The 18919-nt window shown below is 39.5% G+C and overlaps 1 protein-coding gene and 1 long non-coding RNA gene across 9 annotated transcripts; one reads left to right on the top strand and one right to left on the bottom strand.

Moving 5' to 3' along the window:
- Nucleotides 1–178: 178 nt before the first annotated feature.
- On the top strand, nt 179–18647 carry LOC131239188 (protection of telomeres protein 1a-like). Of its 8 annotated transcripts, none has more exons than XM_058236759.1 (11): nt 293–429; nt 2323–2527; nt 4710–4805; nt 6481–6670; nt 12510–12577; nt 12676–12764; nt 14806–15087; nt 15185–15246; nt 16704–16762; nt 16950–17105; nt 18187–18647. In XM_058236759.1, exons 2-11 carry the CDS (start codon nt 2336–2338, stop codon nt 18394–18396), a joined length of 1404 nt encoding a protein of 467 aa, XP_058092742.1. In that variant the 5' UTR covers nt 293–429; nt 2323–2335; the 3' UTR covers nt 18397–18647. The 8 variants fall into 8 exon arrangements, with proteins under 8 accessions (XP_058092743.1, XP_058092742.1, XP_058092745.1 ...); XM_058236762.1 differs by lacking the exon at nt 18187–18647 and adding an exon at nt 17824–18141; XM_058236761.1 differs by lacking the exon at nt 18187–18647 and adding an exon at nt 17764–18141.
- LOC131239190 (uncharacterized) lies at nt 13373–13836 on the bottom strand. The gene is made up of 2 exons (XR_009168082.1): nt 13698–13836; nt 13373–13632 (listed from the first exon to the last, which is right to left on the bottom strand). It is a non-coding gene; the product is annotated as an uncharacterized LOC131239190 (long non-coding RNA).
- Nucleotides 18648–18919: the final 272 nt, after the last annotated feature.

The raw sequence follows: 18919 nt of genomic DNA, 5'->3' as shown, positions 1-18919 counted from the left end.
CTCAACAACGAAGCAAGTATGTGTCACGTGATGATGGGAATCAAATTTTTGAGTCTGCGAAGAGGACTACTCGATGGTCGAGATTTCTCACACGTATCTACACATGCGAGTCGAGCGAGTGCACTCGCGGACGTCAATTTCTTATGCACGCGTAGCCAAGTGTACGGACCGCTGGCATTTGAGACAGATACGTTCTCTTCTCTCATTTCGCGCGTACTCTCTCACTGCCATCTGCATTTTCTTTTTCTTCTTCTTCTCGTGACTAGGGTTAGAGTTTTGGAGAAGGTTTTTTCAATGAAATGGGGATGAACGGAGGAGAATCGTATGTTCTGTTGAAAGATGCAGTAGAATACGTAAATAAGGCTGTGAAGGTGAATCTTTGCGGTGCAGTTGTCGAGTTTGGGTTCCCAAACAAGAGTAAAGGATCTGGTATTTCCTTTTCCCAATAATCCATTGCTCTTTTTTTTTTTTTTCCGCCAGAATTCTCATATTATTTGTGATTTCCATCTACATGTGATGGGTTTAATCTCATATCTCCCAGGACGCCATCCTTTATATTTATTTATTGCAATTTAGGGACCATTCCAAAAAGAAAAAAAGAAGGTTCCTTCCTCTGGCATGTCTTCGAAAGAAAATCCTCATTTTCGACAATCTAGCCACGGGCCTCTTTACGTTCCAGTCCAGTTTCCTTCATCTCCCTGAATCCAATGGGGAAACACAAAGCGGGTGAAGCAATATTCCTTATGGTTGGATTGACCCATCTCGGCGTTGTCTGTTAGTTGTAGAAGGCAACAAATGGAAGCAACCGAATCAAACTTCTCTCTAGGAAAGGAATTAAAGAACATTTAAAATAATAATAATAATAATAATAATTGAAATGATTTTCGTATTATTCAATTAAAGTTTAAATATATATGTGGGAGGGATGGGAGAGCAAGCTGCCACTGGGGTAAAGGCAATCACATCTGAGCCAGAGGCGTCACCATAGAAATCCGCACTTCCTCTTTCCAAGGAAGGAACTGATGTTTTTTACTTCCAGCGCGTTGGAATAGTATATGTTAGCCAATATAATTGGTGTGCCTTTGTTACTTAACCACACATGGGATCGAGAGCTCATAGTGGTACCCCGCAGTGGCATATTGAAGAGAATTGTATGGGATCTGTCCTGTTCATCAGCTGCGCTGACTGTAAAATGTAATGCCATGGCCCTGTGTATAATCTTAAATGTGGTCATGAATTTGTTTCCGGGAAATAGATTCCTGATGAAAGAAATTGTCTATGATATTTGGGAACAAGGAAAGCCATTCTCAGAGATCCAGTTTTTGTGTTCGGAGAGGAGAGGTGCTCGAAGCATGAAAGACTCGATCGTTTTCCCACCTTTTCCCAGTATGAAACAGAAATTTAGCCCTTACCAATGGAATCCATTTCCAAGCTAAACAAGGAGAATGCCTTTCACTTCTATAATGCCAGCTTTTTTAGTAAAAGTTAAGATCCCTGTATTCCAAAAGTGAGAGGCGTGATCTTGCTAGATGGTAGCCAACAACTGAGCTCTTGTTGGTGGGCCAGTATGAAACAAAAATTTAGCCCTTACCAATGGAATCCATTTCCAAGCTAAACAAGGAGAATGCCTTTCACTTCTATAATGCCAGCTTTTTTAGTAAAAGTTAAGATCCCTGTATTCCAAAAGTGAGGCGTGATCTTGCTAGATGGTAGCCAACAACTGAGCTCTTGTTGGTGGGCCCTGCTTGCTTTCAGAGCTAAAGAAACTGGAACAACACCCAAAAGACCGTAAATCATCATCAAAGCCTTATCCCAACTAATTTGGGTTTGTTAACCCAAATTGTGTTCTCCTATTCCATCACAAGAACTGCAAATGTTATGTAAGGAAAAAAAGTTATTCCCATGAATATAATGTGATGTAATGGACTGATTGAACCTAGATATTTGGATGTGATTCAAAAGACTCAAAAAACTTTCAATTGCGATAATCGAGTGAACACATGGGACGAAATAGAAATTGAGCAATATATGTTAGACAGAGATAAACACAACCATGGTAATAGATCAATTCGAATGTATTAAAGAAGCAAGATTTCTCAAAAAAGTACAAAGTGAACAATGAAAATGTTGAGTTGATCCTTTGGATGCTTTCCTAATTAAATAAACTTGTAACTTGCATAAAAAGATAAAGTTGGTAACTTAAGACTCCATGACAATTCTATTATTTATCTATATAATGCCTATAAAAAGCAACGCTAACTATGAAATTCAAAACTAAGTTTCCCAAATCTGGGCTGAATTCTACTCTCGCTTCAAAATCAGCTGGTGTAATCCGATGTCTTCCTGCAATCTGCTTTCGGCTTGGCATGGGGTCAAGATAGGTAAATCCAGGATGCGCATTTGGAGGTTGGCTATTCTCGCCATTTGGTGGTCAGTCTGGGAGGAAAGAAATGATAGATGTTTCAACGGCAGATCTGCTTCGGTTCAAGCTGTCTGGTCCAGAGCAAAATATCTGTTACTTGAATGGGTGGGCATTGTAAACGGGCTTAAGGATTATGATATGTTATTTTTAGGTTGTTAGATTTCTGCTTCCTCAGCAGATTTCTTTTCTCTTTTGTATCTTTTTCTTTTTAATATATTCTGATGCAGGACATGGAAAATTAAATATGATATGCAAGATTTCAGGCTTAGATCCTACCAATTCAGAGACAATCACACAAATTCCACGTCTCACATGAAAATCCAAACATTCAATTAAAAATGGGAATCTATGTGGGTCCAAGCTGACACAGGCTAGGACTGGACTAATAAAAATTATAAACCAAACGATGTCAAAGGGAAATAAAATCAACTACTCATGCATAAAAATCAGTCTCTAATCCAAGGGATTCACTAATTTCAATTCAAGGAACCCTAAGGTGATAAAAATGGGCAAATCAATTAGGGATCATGTAATCTAGAGTTAGGATTCATGAAAAACAGCTATGAGAGGATAAAAGAGGATAAAAACCTGAGCCAAAAGATGATCCTGCGTGTGGACAGCAACAATGGCCCAGACGGACGTGCGTGTGATCCCGGCTGCAAGTGTGTGGGGCCTACTATTCAGAAAAAGGCCACCTTGGCCCTGGTCGGCCAGGGATGAACTCCAAAGCCCCCAAATCTCAGCTTGATCCGATCTACGGTTTGTGCGTGGTGCTCTGCCGAAGTTTCAGCTCGCCTGCGGGCCGAAATAATCTGATGCAACAAAAGGACAAATTTGAAGTACGGATGGTGGGGGAAGATGGAAAAAAATATGATGGAAGATGGGGGTGAATTGGGATCGATGTGGCTTCGCACCACGGTAGTTAGCCCTTCGAAAAGGGAGGGCTTCGCACCCACTTTTGAATTCTTCCACAACTCACGAAGAGAGCAGAAAAATAAAGCAAGAATTTTTTATTAACTTCAATGAATCAAAAGAACTACAAGGGGGCCTATTTATAGGGAAAATCCTATACCCCAAAACTCGCACCATGTGCCCAACCTATTACTTGGTGATGAAGTAAACTAAAATAAAAACCAAACAGAGAAATTTAAAGCGTTCACAATGTTCTAAATAATAACAATAAGTAAAACCTAAAATATGAAATCAATCCGACGAGTGGGCCACAATCATGAGATCCCATGATGGGCTTTTCTTGACTATCGGGCCCACTTTTCTGAACCAAAACTTGTCTTCTAGCTAGAGGCCCTCCCTGGACGTCGTTATTGAGCCAGATCGATGGTGGGGTCCTCTTTCTGCCTACGTACGTGCGCAGGGGTGGTGGTGTGCGGGCGTGCGTGTGCACGATGTCCACATCATATTCCAGTTATCCTTTAAAAAAAAAATAATTTCAAAACTAAGTTTCTAATTGACCAACTGATTGATTCTTTCTAACCCTTAAGTAAACAATCTCCACCTACTAACTATGGTTAAATGAAATATACCTGACTGTAATGGATCAACCGCAGCTGCGCGTTGATGGGGCTGACTGCTGACATGATGGCATCAAGGGCAAATCTTGTCACCAGCATGTGAGCTACTGGTAACTTGGCCATAGTTCACTTCTTGGCCAAATGATGCAATACGCCATAGTTAACTTCTTGGCCAAATCACGAAATATGGGGACAATTTGATAGGTAACTCAATAGGCTATCTGAAGGTGCCAATTTCACCATGTTTTGATGTAGTTTGGTGTGCATACGAATCGTCTTCTTGGATGATGAAAATTAGCTTGCCCTCTACAAGTTGTGAAGTTCCAGGTCCTCTTTTCCCTTCCTCAGTTTGTTATGGCTTCAATTTGGAAGACCCTTTACTTTGAAATGCATGGTATTTTTTGGTTTACTTCCTCTCCTTTGTTTGCTCTTACTCAAGGATCTGCTTTATAATTTTGCTTCCTCTCAAAATTATGTCTTTATTACTTTTGAAATTTCACTTCTTAAACCCATGCTTTGCATTATAGAACTTTATTCTTTTACTAGCATGCTTTTTATTCATTAAATTAGTAACATCAACATTTTGTTTCTCATAATTTTTTGAGTGAATTGTCTTCTTTAAATACATGTACAGAAAATGCTTTCAGTTGACAAGTTCTATACAGCATGGATAAATTGGCACTTGTTTGCATTAAAAAAATTAGCACTTTGTTGCAGATTTTTTCTGCACTCTGAAGATCGTTGATGCATCATCTCAGGAGCATGGACTTTCTGTGAATATTTTCACCGAAGACATGACAATGCTGCCACGAGTCAGGTCCTTGGGAGATATAATTGCCTTGCATAATGTTCTGGTAGTTACTGATTCCAAAGTCTTCTATTGTCTCTTTTGTACCTAATCCCCCAAATTCCTTTAGGTGCTGAGTTTTTGTGTGTTACTTATCCTCTTTAGCATAGGGCACATGTTTAGATTATCGGTGTTTTCATTATGCATGATGGAGATGGCATTGGTGGATTCCATTTTCCTATATTTACTCATCATGGGGAACTCTAATCGTAGGGCTTGTTTGGCGTGCTTTGTAGCGCTATTAGCATAAAAATAGTGCTATGAGCATACAGAATCTCATGTTTAGTGCCTTAATATGCTATGCTCATGGCATAGTTAGCATTTATTCTGTGCCTTTTTCATCTTGTGTTAAATGTTGCATTATGCAAACAGTTGGGTTCCAAGAAAAATGCGGAATCCAGCAATTTTGATGAGGTATCCATTCTAGTACGCCTCATGTAGCCATGTGGAATGTGGAGACATGCATAAGATCCACACCTTCCATCAGGTATGCTGCCTCATGATTACCCTGGAGCCCCAAAATAAGGCCTATCCAATACTCAGGTGGGCCACACCATAGGAAGCTGTTGGGATGGGACTCTTACCATTAATGTTGTTTGGGTCCCACTTTGGTGTGTATATGCCATCACATACATTCATTTGATGCACCCTACTAGGATGAAGGGACGACCTAAAAATCAGGCCAATCCAAAACCATGGTGGGTTCCACTGCATGAATTTAGAAATTTTAGGCTGGAATATTAACTTTTTTTTTAATGGTTTGACCCACCTGAATTCTGGATTAGTCTGATTTTTGGGACTAGGGCCAAACCTAGGGTGGCGCATGTAATGAATGGTGTGGATGTTATGCACGAAGTTGTTTGCATTTTGGTGGTGGATACATGCATAAGATCCACACCTCCCATCGGGTATGCTGCCTCATGTTTACCTTGGAGCCCCAAAATAAGGGCCATCCAAAAACTCAGGTGGGCCACACCATAGGAAGCTGTTGGGATGGGACTCTTACTAGTCAATGCTGTTTTGGACTTCACAAGGGAAGGCTGCTAACATGGGCTGGTGGAGCATGGTGGTTGATACACATGTGCTTGGGAAAATTGTACACTTTCACGTTTGATGGTTGTAAGACAATCCAAACTACCAAAATGTTGGATGAATTGTGGATGAAGCATGACCAAAAAATTGCACTCACCTCTTGCACACTTGGTGATGTTGGATGTATCTAGTATTAAATGCTTTGCATTATCTGCACATGCTTATACAAATAGGTAGTCCCACTGCCAAAAACTGTGTATCCAATGTTATCAAAGTTTTGATTATCACAAAATAATCTTATTCAAGCAATGCAATCCACACAGCCGCATGACACACGCCAAACAAACCTTGTAAAGTGAACCTTTTGTATGATCATTTGACTTTTTGCTTGTTGACAGTTGCTTCTAATGACGACTCCTTAGAAGTGTACTGGTAGGGCCTGGATATAACTTCCATCATTGGTTCCATGCATGTAGTGTGTCTGAATTAGGAAATGCATTCTCATATGAACTTATTCACTTGTTGTTTCTTTTGCTATACTGTTTCTTTACTGCATTACCATTGCCAACCTTAAATTCTGAATTTCTATCGTTTGGCTTTTAGTAGTGTATGGTGGAATCTCACAAAGATTAGAGAAATGACTTGTGCAGATGAAAGATCACAAAGGGAATGCACAAGCTCTTTTCAACAAGAAGTGTTCTTCTTTTGCTCTATTTGAAGGGAAATCTTGTATGGGCTTTATTCCATATCAGATTTATTCAAATTTTCACATTACTGATCAGGATGAGGTTTTAGTAACGCAAATAAGAACGTGGTTGGCTCATTATAAATTTGATGCAGGTACGCTCTTGTGCAAGCACTAATTTAAGTTACTTGTCTTAAGCTAATATTTGAATTTTGGACCAATGTCTAATGTTGCTCGAAATGATTGCCTAGATCTATGTCATGGTAGGTGGAAGCATGTATAATGGTGATTTTGTATTGATATTTGAGGCATTTTCCGCGGTATTGTTTCAATTTTATTGATGAAATTCGTGGGGTTTTCATGGGTTGAAATCTACGTCGCATAGGGCAAATTGGGAGCTCTTCATCACTTTAAAAAGGTTGTCACCATGTTGTTGGCGTACTTATGCATTAGACAAATTTCTTCCTTCTTGACTTTGGGATAGTGCCTTTCTTGTGTGACTAATCATCTTCTTTGAGAGGGAAAAAAAAAGCCTATACCAGAAAAGGAATGGGCTCACACCTTCCAGCATCACAATTTTTTGATGTTCCTCCGCTTGATTTAATCACACAATGTAAGGATGTGTTTAGATTTATGCCACTATGGTGCTTGAATATCTTTTGCTAGTGCACTGATTTATGCACATGTTTGTCAATCACGTGTCTGTGTGTTAGTGAGTCGGTTGAGCCCTTGGAAGCTGAATACCGAAGACACATGAAGACTTGGAGCATCAAGGCGACTAATCATCTTCTTTGAGAGGGGGAAAAAAAAACCTATACCAGAAAAGGAATGGGCTTACACCTTCTAGCATCACAAGTTTTTGATGTTCCTCCTCTTGATGTAATCACATAGAGTGTAAAGATGTGTTTAGATTTATGCCACTAAGGGTCTGTTTGGGCAGTGGGATTAGATGGGATTAGGTGGGATGGGATTCATCTGGTCCTGTGCCAATTCCACTCCATGTTTGGGAAGAATGGAAGAGCTTGGAATTACATTAAATAGAATTGCATTGGGTCCCGTGCCAATTTCACTCAATGTTAGCAAGTTGTTGTAGGTCCCACCATGATGTGGGGCTATAGCCACACCGTCCACCCATTTATCGAGATTATTTTAGAGCATGGGCGAAATAATCAGGTAAATCTAATGCTCAAGTGGACCCCACCATAGAAAGCAACGGGGATTGAATACTTACCGTTGAAAACTTCTTTGGGGCCACATAAGTTTTGGATCTACCTCATTTTTAGGCCCATGCCATAAAATGAGGTTACAAAACAAATGAACAATTTAGATATAACACGTGTGTTATTCTCAGTAATTTCAAATGATGGTGGGTATATCCATTCAATATACCACCATATTATCAACAAAGCAGGGCATTAATCTTATCCCATGGCAATAGGGGACAATTCCTGTCATGGGTAATAATTATGTTTTTTGAATCCCATCCCACCTAATCCCTTCTAATCCCACTACCCAAATAGACCCTAAGGTGCTTGAATATCTTTTGCTAGTGCACTGATTTATGCACATATTTGTCAATCACGTGCGTCTGTGTGTTAGTGAGTCGGTTGAGTCCTTGGAAGCTGAATACCGAAGACACATGAAGACTTGGAGCATCAAGGAAGTGAAGAACATGTAAATTGAGGTGCCTTGAGGACCCTAACCTTATACTCAAAACAACCTTAAACTCTAGATGATCCTAACCTTGACAGGTAAACCTTTTGATCATCTCATGGCCTTAGGAGCCTCATTTGAACATGCTTAAATAGGCTATAGAGGTCTTAAGCTACTGGAAATGAAACTGCTCAAACCAACAGACTCAATGGCCGAGTTCGAGTGAAGCTTGATCGATCGACTCGATTGATCGAACATGGTGAAAACTGTCCAATGAATTCACTGTCCTAATTCGACATAGTTCAATTGACCGTCGATTGATCGAGGATGCTGCTATTTGCCCGTTTTATAGTTGTTGCAATTCGAAATCTATATAAAGGGCATTCAAGCATTATACATTTGGATGAGTTTTGGGTACAATAGAAGATTGTGATTCCCCTCTCATATCGCTCATCCTAAGCCTCTAAACCAAAGAGATTTAAATCATCTTCCTTGTGATTTATCATTTGAATGAGCATTCAAACCTCTCTTTAAAGATGAACTTGATCTCTATGTTCTAGGGATTCGACACTAAACCTATAGTCAAATCCTTGTCTAAATCCTCTAGAACGCCCATCTAGGTGAATTCTCTATGAAGTCAACTATCCATTAGTTGTAGGAGATTCCCCCCACCTTCTTTGCCTTGGTTACCTCATTGGCACAACACATCCAAAGTGAATGATCGTAGAAGCTGAAGCATCGGCGTCAATGATCGGGGGAACACAATGGGAGCTGATTGAAGCACGGGAGAGCATTGATCAAGCAACCCAAGAAAGTGCTGCCAAGGGGCTCAATCTGATAAGTAAGTTGTCAATCGAGTGTAGAGTTTGTGATCCAAACTCGAATAGATTTTTATATAGGGCCTAGGCTCTTGTGTAGGGCCGAATTCACCGGACATGTGTGTGTGTGTGTTAGTTTCCATGGGGAGCCTCCTGTGGGAGTGTACATAGGGCCTTGGATTAGGACCGCAATGATCGGACACGAGTGCATGTGTGTTAGTCTTTGTGGGAGCCAAACGTAGGGCCTTCGATTAGGACCGCTAGTGGTTGTTGGTTAGCTGATAGAAAATCAACTAACGTCTCTTGCAAGAGCCACCGACACGAGCGAAAATATGTTCCTTCAACATAGGAGCGTATGTACGTCAGGTCCTTGTGTAGGGCTGTAAAGGTCTGGGGTGAACCTATCGAAAACTCCTAAGATAGTGAATACCCGTACACTCGAGGAGAGTTCGTCCGCCTGGAGTAGAGTAGGGAAACTGAACCACTATACATGCATGTGTTTGTGACAATCATTCGAGCACAATTCTATTAATCCCCATGTGATTGATTAGTTAAATTATATGAATGCCTGAATTGGATTGTATGCTAGACACTTAATTTGCAAAGCACACACAAGCTCACTATCTTTTTAGATTAGTTGCTTAATTATTATATCTCTTGTAATTTATGTGATTGGACCCACTTTGCCTTTGAAGCCTTAGTGTTAATTTGTCTTGTTTGTTTTAATTGGTAAATTATATAATTAGGCAAAGAATTTTAAAGTGGTCCTATTCAACCCCCCTCTAGGACTTAGTCGTAATTCTATATATCCGCCAAGCTTCTGCACGCCCCGTGGTAGACAATCCACGTAATTTCATCTTTTACTCATTCTATCTTTTAATTTAGCATCTCTTGAATTTTAAGTTGAGATAGTTTGATGCTCACTTCCTTTTAGGAATTGAGTTGTGCACTTTTAACCTCTGATTATCCTAACAATGATGGAGAATTTTTAAAAGTTGATCTATGCAAACAAATCTCTTGAAAATAAATCTCTTGGAGGTGTCCCCCATCTTGTTTGCTGTATGAAAATCCTTCAGTCCCGTGCTAGCAGAAGGCTCCAAAGAATTTGGGTTTTTGGCATTCTTTCTTGATGGATAACGCGAGATTTTTAAACAGACAGAAAAATATACATAAAACCAGGGGCTAAACTAACACAAGTAGAGAAAGGAGAACAAAAAAAGAAGTTAACAAACAGAAAATCACATCTGAAAAACAATAGGCCCTTGGAGAAATGAAATCTCTCATCTTCTATCCATTATAAGAAGTCCCACATTAGTCCCTCCCAATTTAGCTAAATCATTTACTGATGCAGGATGTGAGACTAGGCTAAAATGATGTCATGAGATGAATAAATGGATTATCATATCAATGAGAAACAGAAAAAATATATATAATCTACCACATATAAAAGGTACTCAAGTAAGCAACTATATTAAGATCTAACTACAATCCTGCATTATGGATCCTAAAAAGTATAGATCAAAGAGAAATAAGCCCAATGGAAGATGGGACTTCCATTTATAGCATAGGGATTGATTTGCATTCAAGGGGATTCACATATGTCCATCAAGTGTCAATTATTCTAGGTTTGGATTAATTGGGAATTAGGTTAAGGGTTTGGGATTGGGGATTTAGGGTTTTCAGGATTATGGATTTAGGAACCTGGGGTTTAAAAGTTAGGAAAATATCAGAAAAGGGGAATTTTAGTGAGAAATCATTGTTCATGGCACTGTTCACTACACTATTCACGGCATTGTTCACAACACTATTCACAACACTGTTCACAGGTTGGGGAAAAGAGAAGGTGTAGGTTTAGGTTAGGTTTTGATGTGGTCTGGATTGGTTTTTGGTATGGATGAGAATTGAGAATGAATATTGTGGAGATGGGTTGCTAAAAGGGCAAAATAAAAGAAGGATTTGAAAGAAATAGAAATAGAGAGAAGAAAACTTATTTGGATTTAGATTAATGGTATCAGACTACGCCATCACGCCATTCCAATCACTAGAAATTGCAAGGAGAAAAACCCTAGCAGAGAAATTTCATTCATAATAATCATAGCATCCCCAAATTAGGGCTCCCATAACCCTTAAATAGTCTCAAATTGGGACTTTTACAAAAAAGATTGCTCTCAATAAGGAAAAGTCCCAAGTACTTCCTACTTTTAAACCAAAATAAGACATGACCCCCTAACTCTCTAACAAATATAAAATAACTCCTAGCTAAGATGAAAAACATGTCTCCACGTGTAAAACGTATCTCCATGCTCCCAGTAAGAAGCCCACATGCATCTTCCCTAATATAAGGTTTTCAATGATGCGCCAAATATGCATGTGGGGTCTCCCATGCACCTACAATCTGGAGTTGGGCCCCTCGTTATTATCATCTTGCCATAGGGAAACTGGGGCGTGGGTCACAAGTTGTCTCCTTTGATATACTCAATATGGTGTTCGGATGTCCTCATCATCTACTTTATCATTTGCTTCCCTATTAACCTGCAAAAAGATCGCGATTCCTACACCCTCCACGAATAGGAATGCGACTTGGCCCATGCAATGGCGTTTTAGTGGAGTAGCCGCTAACAAAGATTGGGAAGAAATTACAGCTACCCACCATCATAATTGCTTGGAGCAAAATAGCGACCTTAGCATGATCTGAACGCTTGCACACATGAACACACTCACTGGAATGCTGAGGGTTTCCTAATGAACAACCGTTGAAATTAACCTTATACCACAACCAATGGAAATTTCCACTTACACAGACGATCCCCAAACAAAAATTACCTGGCTGAGATGATATTTTCTTCAGCCACAAGATGAACCTTACATTGTTGTGAAGGGATCTAATTCACCTATCATAAAACGTGTCGAAAAAGATTCAATAAAAATTCTCTGATAGATCTAACATATATTGCAAAAAAATTCCTCTTGACATTGTAGCCCATTCATCTATGGTAGAAAGAACACTCATGTGCATTTTAACTCTGGCTTTGAGAGTCCTATGTCATACTCTAGTAGCCCATTCTCCATGGTAGAAAGAGTGCTCGTATGCATTTTGACTTCGGCTTTGAGAGTCCTATGTGGTTATGTCGTACTTTAGACTGACCTCTTTGTTATCTTGTGAGCCGCTTCAGCTTCACATGGTATGAGGATGCTGAAACATTGTCCTGGCTTTAAGGAAGTCATGAATGGGCCAACTAACTTAGAACTCAGTTGCTGAAAGATAAAAAGTTGCCATTTTGTTACTATTGCATGCAACTATTTCTACTTTCTTAGATAAGTTACTTGCTAGCTTTTCCTATTGGCTGATGTCAACAAGTGCTTGACTCAGCCACACCAAGTTGACTACTTTTTCCCATCTCCTTCAATCCAATTCCTTTAGGTAATGCATGTATCTTTTTTCTTTTCCCTTTTTTTTTTCTTCTTCCATCAAATACTTGAATTTGTATTTCACTTTCAGAAAAAAAAAAGTGCTTCTGTGTAGGTATGAATGAATACTCACTGCAACTGAGAGATATTAAGGTGGGAAAGTATTTTGATCTAGTGTGCAAGGTAATTCAAATATCTAATATCTTGTTTTCTTCACTGCAGTATATATGTTTTGCTTTAAAGGAATAAAAAGACTAACTTCGTTTCGTTTTGATGACAAGATTCTTCATATGTCCGTTGTTGTGGATGATGTGTCGATTCTCTATGTGTGGGATGGAACTGATGCTCCTCCAACAGAGATTCAAATGAAGTAAGCATCTATATTTGGTGTTTCTTTTTATTAGTTCATAATATTCTTATCATTTATACCTTTCAAAAAAATATTCTTATCACATATTGTTTCCAGCTGTTCTTCTCTAATTCACAACACATATGAGGTCTACATGAAAACAAGCAGTGGTGGGACCTACTTGCTTTGCTAGCACACTCGTCTGAAAGGGAAGATCAACACACGTTAATATAGTTCTTTGTAATCTTTAAAGTTGTAACTTGTAACTAAGAAGTATACTAGAGTTTGGTGTTTTACTTCTCAATGGTGACATATCTTTGTCATTTCTCTTGTACATCTGTACTAAGTTTCTTAGGGAAACTGTTTAAGTTTCAGTACCTGATGTGATGTGGACGTCACGTGCGCACGCACACGCATGCCGCCCCCTACGTTCGTACGCAAGGAGGAGGGCCCCACCGTCAATCTGGATCGATGACGACATCCAGGGAGGGCCTCCTAGCTAGAAGACTGAGTTTTGGTTCGTTGGAGTGGACCCGGTAGTCAAGTAAAGCCCATCATGGGATCTCATGATCGTGGCCCGCTTGTCGGATTAATCTCATATTTTAGGTTTTGCTTATTAATGGTATTTAGAATATTATGGACGCTTTAGATTTCTTTGATTAGTTTTTATTTTGGTTTATTTCATCGCCAAGTAATAGGTTGCGCACATGGCGCGAGTTTTGGGGTATGGGGTTTTCTTATAAATAGGCACCCCTTGTAGTTTTTTTTATTCAATGAAGATTAATAAAAATTGTTGCGTTTTCTTGCTCCTTTCCGAGTTATGAAAACCTAATTGGGTGCGAAGCCCTCCCTTCTTCGAAGGGCTAACTACCGTGGTACGAAGCTACATCTATCCTGATTCGCTCCCATTTTCTACCATCCACCCTTTTCATCTCCCACAATCATCTGCGCTACAAATCTGTCCTTGATTGCATCAATTTTCCTCTCTTCAACAGGATTCCAGAATCTGGCCCTATAGTAGGGTAGAAACTTCGGCGGAGCACGACGCACAGCCCGTAGCTCGGAACGACTCGAAACTTGGGGGTTTTGGAGTCCACCCTTGGCCGACTAGACTTAAGGAGTCGGTTTCTAGGTGTAGGACTCCCTCGCAAGTGCGGCCAGGCCCCTGCGCACGTGCGTTAGGCCTAGCTCATTGTCCGCGCGTGGGGACTATTTCCAGGTTCAGATTTCCCGCCTATTTTACCCCTCTCATACCTCTTTCCCCTAACCCAACCCTAGATTGCAATACTTTCACTTTATTTGCCCATTTTCTAATCCTAGGGTTTTTTGAATTGAAATTGGTGAATCCCTTGGATTAGGGACTGATTGCTGTGCATGTGTGGATGATTTTCACTTTCCTTTGAATATCATTTGGTTAATAATTTTTATTGATTCAGCCTTAGCATGTGTAGGCTTGGACCTGCACAGATTCCCCTTGTTTGAATGTTTGAACTTTCGTGTGGGATGTGAAAATCTTATGTGCATGTTTCTGAACTAGTTTGATCTAAAGCCTGAAATCTTGCATATCATATTTAATTTTCATGTCCTGCATCATGATGCCAACATGGACTCGAGCTGATCTCAAGTCAACTTGTCAATGATTGATTGGACTCAGTTCAATTTTTGGTTTGTTTTAGGAAAACTTCTGTTAGTCTTTATGATACTTCGAGTTTCTCAAGTTCCTGATTGAGTTTTGGATGGAGTTTTCAAGCTTTTTGGCTGAGTCAATTAAAACTGAGCTGTAGTGGAAACTTAAGTTGACTTGGTAGTGATCTTTAGAAACAATGGAACTGAATCAACAATTTCTTATGTCTTGTACTGATTCATTATAAGCAAGTGAATATATTTACTTTTTTGCATAGGCTTAACTGAATGCAGTTCTGCTCTCTCTCTCTCTCTCTCTCTCTCTCTCTCTCTCTCTCTCCCAAATAGAACTTTAGGCAACATTTATTTAATGCCAGGTTGTTGTTGATATCCTCATGATAAAAGGAAAGAAATATTGATACTATTTCATAAATGACAGCCTCGATGATGAAGCCAGGATTCCCCTGCCTTTACAGTCAGAACAATCACCTCTCTCAAGGGATGTTTTATGCACGTTTCCATGTGTCGGAACAGTCTTGAGGTTCACTGTTGGCAAGTTCTTTGAAGATATTGGCCTGCAGTTGCAAGGCAGAGGCCAATGGGTGAAATTTCGTAACATAACATGTCAATTGCAATCAGGTCTGTGGAAAGGTGTGTTACTACCTACTAGCAAAATCCGCCTTTTGTCCGACAAGGACAGTGCTGTAAAACATTGTGAAAGGTAGTTGCTCTTCTATTCATTAAATTGGAAGATAGCATTCTCTTCTAAGAACATCTTGCCAGAATCTAATTCCATTGCATGCACTCTCATGAACTAGAGGTTATGTGGAACGTTTATCAACTGGTGTCGATCACTTGCCTCGTCCATCGAGCATCACAGGTATTGTGTTCTAGCAACATTAGAAAGTTTGTCCTCACTCCGAGTGGAAGACAATCCTTTTCTGGTTTTTCATGATCAGTTTTATGATTTCAGTAGCCTGCATATTTTTGCCTTAACATAGTTTGGTTTGGTTTGGTTGTAAGCAGTAAGAGAACTCCTCTTCTATGTTACCATGCATTAAATGATTTAATTTTTGTACAGTATGGATGCTTGTAGTACCGAAACAAATAATTATACAATTCTTTTCTATTCTCTCTCCATAATAAAATATTGAAAAGTGAAACCATCTCCATGAGTATTTTCCCTCACCAAATGCACACTAAAGTGAGGAACCTTTTCTTTCGAGTTAAGGCCTAATGACTTCTAGTGCTTCCATGCGTAACGTCCATTTGTTGGCAATTGTGCAACTTGATGTTGGTTCAAGCAAAATTAGTCTAGTTGATTGAGAAGAAAGTTCAGAGATATGCAAGATGAATAATGTCAACAACATTGGTCATGGTGCACAATGGGAGCAAGGTTTTGTGCTAGATGTATGGAAATTTCTATACCTCAAATTGTATGACCTGAACCTTACCTCAAAAGAAACTGCAACTTCAGTTTTTGCAATTAAAAGTGAATCATGGAATTTGGGCAAGGGATGATTTCATGTCTGGCTCTCCCACGGATTTGAGATCATATCTTGGACTTCAAGATTAAAATAAAGAGGCATGAGGCAATGCTTGGCTTAGAGTATGCTGCTACACTAGGGTGTTCAGTATGTACAAGTGGGGCCCAATGGTTCAGTGATCCAGACCGTTGATATCGTGGGCCCCATTGTGGATGGCCATGCGAACAGTCTAACCTTCCAATTGGTGGCCAACAAGTAGACTGTAAAGGAAGAAAATACAACACTAGTCCAGAAGAAGAACAAGCATTTGATGGCTAAGAATCTAGGGATTTTTGGTATATGAGTCACCGAAACTTGCCATACTGATGGTTTGGTACACTGAACCAGGGGCCCACTTGTATGGACTTGAGTGTACTGTACAAACTCTTGGCCTGAGTATTGTACAGTACCTCATGGCCCATTGGGAGTCACTTTGATGGGCTTTCTCCATTCTGTACTTCCAAAATCAAACTCCATTTTCTATTTAAAGTGGGTGTCATTTAAATTGCACATAATTGCAATTCGTGCCCTATTTCAAAAGTCGCTTTACATCCTTCAAGTTTTATGTTGAATTTTAGAGCAGAATTCCTTTTTAGCATGCTATTTATGAAATTCTCTACTTATTCTGTGTGATATTTTGTTGCCTGGGCTTCTTCTGCATGTTTTCGTGATAAATATCCTAGGGTTGCTAGACAAGAACTGTCATGAAGTTTGCACTTTTGTTGATTAATTTGTCCTGTAAAATTCAGAAACATTGTGGCATCGATTTCTAACCCAATTGCTCTATTTACCTTTGTCTTCTCTTTTGCAGAAATGGGATATGGACATGTGGGATTCTCATCATTGATGGAAGTTCTCACTTTTACGAAGGTTAGCTGAGATATTAATCGGGTCAAATCATCGTTTTTCCTTTTCAATTTTTCAATGATGATAACTGAATGTTCTAACTCAGTAGGAGGCCATCAATCATAATTTATTCATTTTGGCTCTCTTCATTTTTTTTTTAATTCCTTATTTTCTGTACTTTTGACTGTTGTTATTGATTGTGGACTTGCAGGTAACACAGAAATTTAAGTGCGTCGTGCGTTTTGTGGCCATATATCCCTGGCAGCCTGAGGACTTCCGTTCTCCTGAGACAGGTCTCTATAGGATCAGATTCACGCTCGAGGACCCTACTGCCAGAATACATGCGTATTTATATGGGGAAGATGGGGTAAGCTCTTAGTCTCCATCAATCCCATTTTTTTTTTGCAAGTCAAATATAACGAATACAAGAGCATGCTTGAGATATGTCCTTTTCCTGGTCAATATTTGTTCATTGGCCTAATCTCCTGGAGATGCACGCTGTGCATCCCCATATTCCCCCCACATCATTAAGTTTTATTTGGACAATGTTCTGCTAGTTTATATGTGTATGTTGGGGATTAAATTCCCCAGTGTCTGATAGAAGGCTGTGATGGCGGGTGCAATGATATTGGAGTTCTGCAGCCTCATCACTTCATATGTTCCCTTTTCCAACTCTTATTGGATGGCCAGGATTCCTAGGTGCATCTCGACACCCTGATATGTTGATTTATAGATGACTGAGGTTTTTACCAGAATGACTTGAATGATGCACAAATTCAACTGGCAACAACTTATGTAGCCACTTGACATTGGAGATTGATGATGATGAAATTGGAGAACTGTAGCCACATCGCTTCTAAATGTTGCTTTTGCAAGGACGACACTTATAGGATGGCTGGATTCCCTTTGCAATATCCATCCCTGTTAAATTTTTTAGTGTGTGTGTGCGTGCTCGTTCGCAGCTACTATTGGATGGCCAGGTTTCCTATGCCATCCCTGAACCCCGATAAATTTATGATATGTAGATGACTGAAGTAAAATTATCTTTACTTGAACAACTCAAGCAATGCACAAGTGATGCACAGGTGGATGCTCAAATGCTACCTATATACATGTCGGAATGTCTCAGGGCCTCAGAACCAGGAGCACTGAATGATTGCGACACAACGGCAGACACCATTTATATTTCATTCTTTGTTTAAAGTCATTTAATGTAATGAACTTCTGATTATTATTGGGTGTTGTCACTGAATTGTTGTGATATCATGTGGTCTTCTTGTTCAATATTTTTGATCACCATTGGCTTTGCATGATGGGTCTCTTTGACTGTACCCCTATTTGAACAGATAGTAGGGGAAGAACACTGAAGATACGTGAGTCATAATTTCAGCATTTGTTTTCTTTGTCGGTTTTGATTATCGCTAATTTCATCTTTTGATCAATGACAGGAAGAGTTTTTCGGGGGTTGTCCAACAATTGAAATATTGACAAAAAAAATGAATAAATTGCTTGGGATACCGGAATCTGATGATGCGGCAGGTGTTAATGCATGCAGAAACCCGCCTTGGGTGCAATTATGCATAAAATCATATTACCTGGATAAAAATGATCCTTGGACAACAAGGCGGTATCGGATCTTTGGTGCTAGGCTAGTTTGACTTGCCTTCTGACGTCGCTACTTGAATCATGGGTTAGGTTGCCCTGACTGAGTACCTTTTTGCAGTAGTGCCTGTTAATTTGGTTAGTTATGCGGTTGTTGTAAATTTGCCATAACAACTAACTGTTATGCCTTTTTTGATGACTTTCGGCATGTACAAGTGATGTACATATTTGTATATAAAGTGTGGTATAGACTAAAACTCATTCTGGGTAAATTATATAACAATTGGCCAATAGTTGTGAATTTTCATCTCATTTACTCACGGGTGATAGACACTGCATTTGTTCTGTAATGGGCCGTCTTCTGTTTAAATTTATTGTTTTTGGCAAAATGTATGGGGAGTATGGATTGTGTATTTGTGTATGGGGGAGGTAAGAAAATGCGTAATTGTTTTGTTTGATGCTTTTGACTAGGCTTTGTTTGGAAGTGGGGAAACGCTGTCATGAAGCAGATCATGGTCTTGCAAACCTGCTTGAAATGGTAAAATGGGCGAAAATGTTGTTACTTGTTAGCAGCTGCAG

Source organism: Magnolia sinica, chromosome 3, assembly GCF_029962835.1.
Source record: "Magnolia sinica isolate HGM2019 chromosome 3, MsV1, whole genome shotgun sequence".
In the NCBI taxonomy this organism is placed as follows: Eukaryota; Viridiplantae; Streptophyta; class Magnoliopsida; order Magnoliales; family Magnoliaceae; genus Magnolia; species Magnolia sinica.
This window is presented reverse-complemented; position numbering and strand designations above follow the sequence as displayed.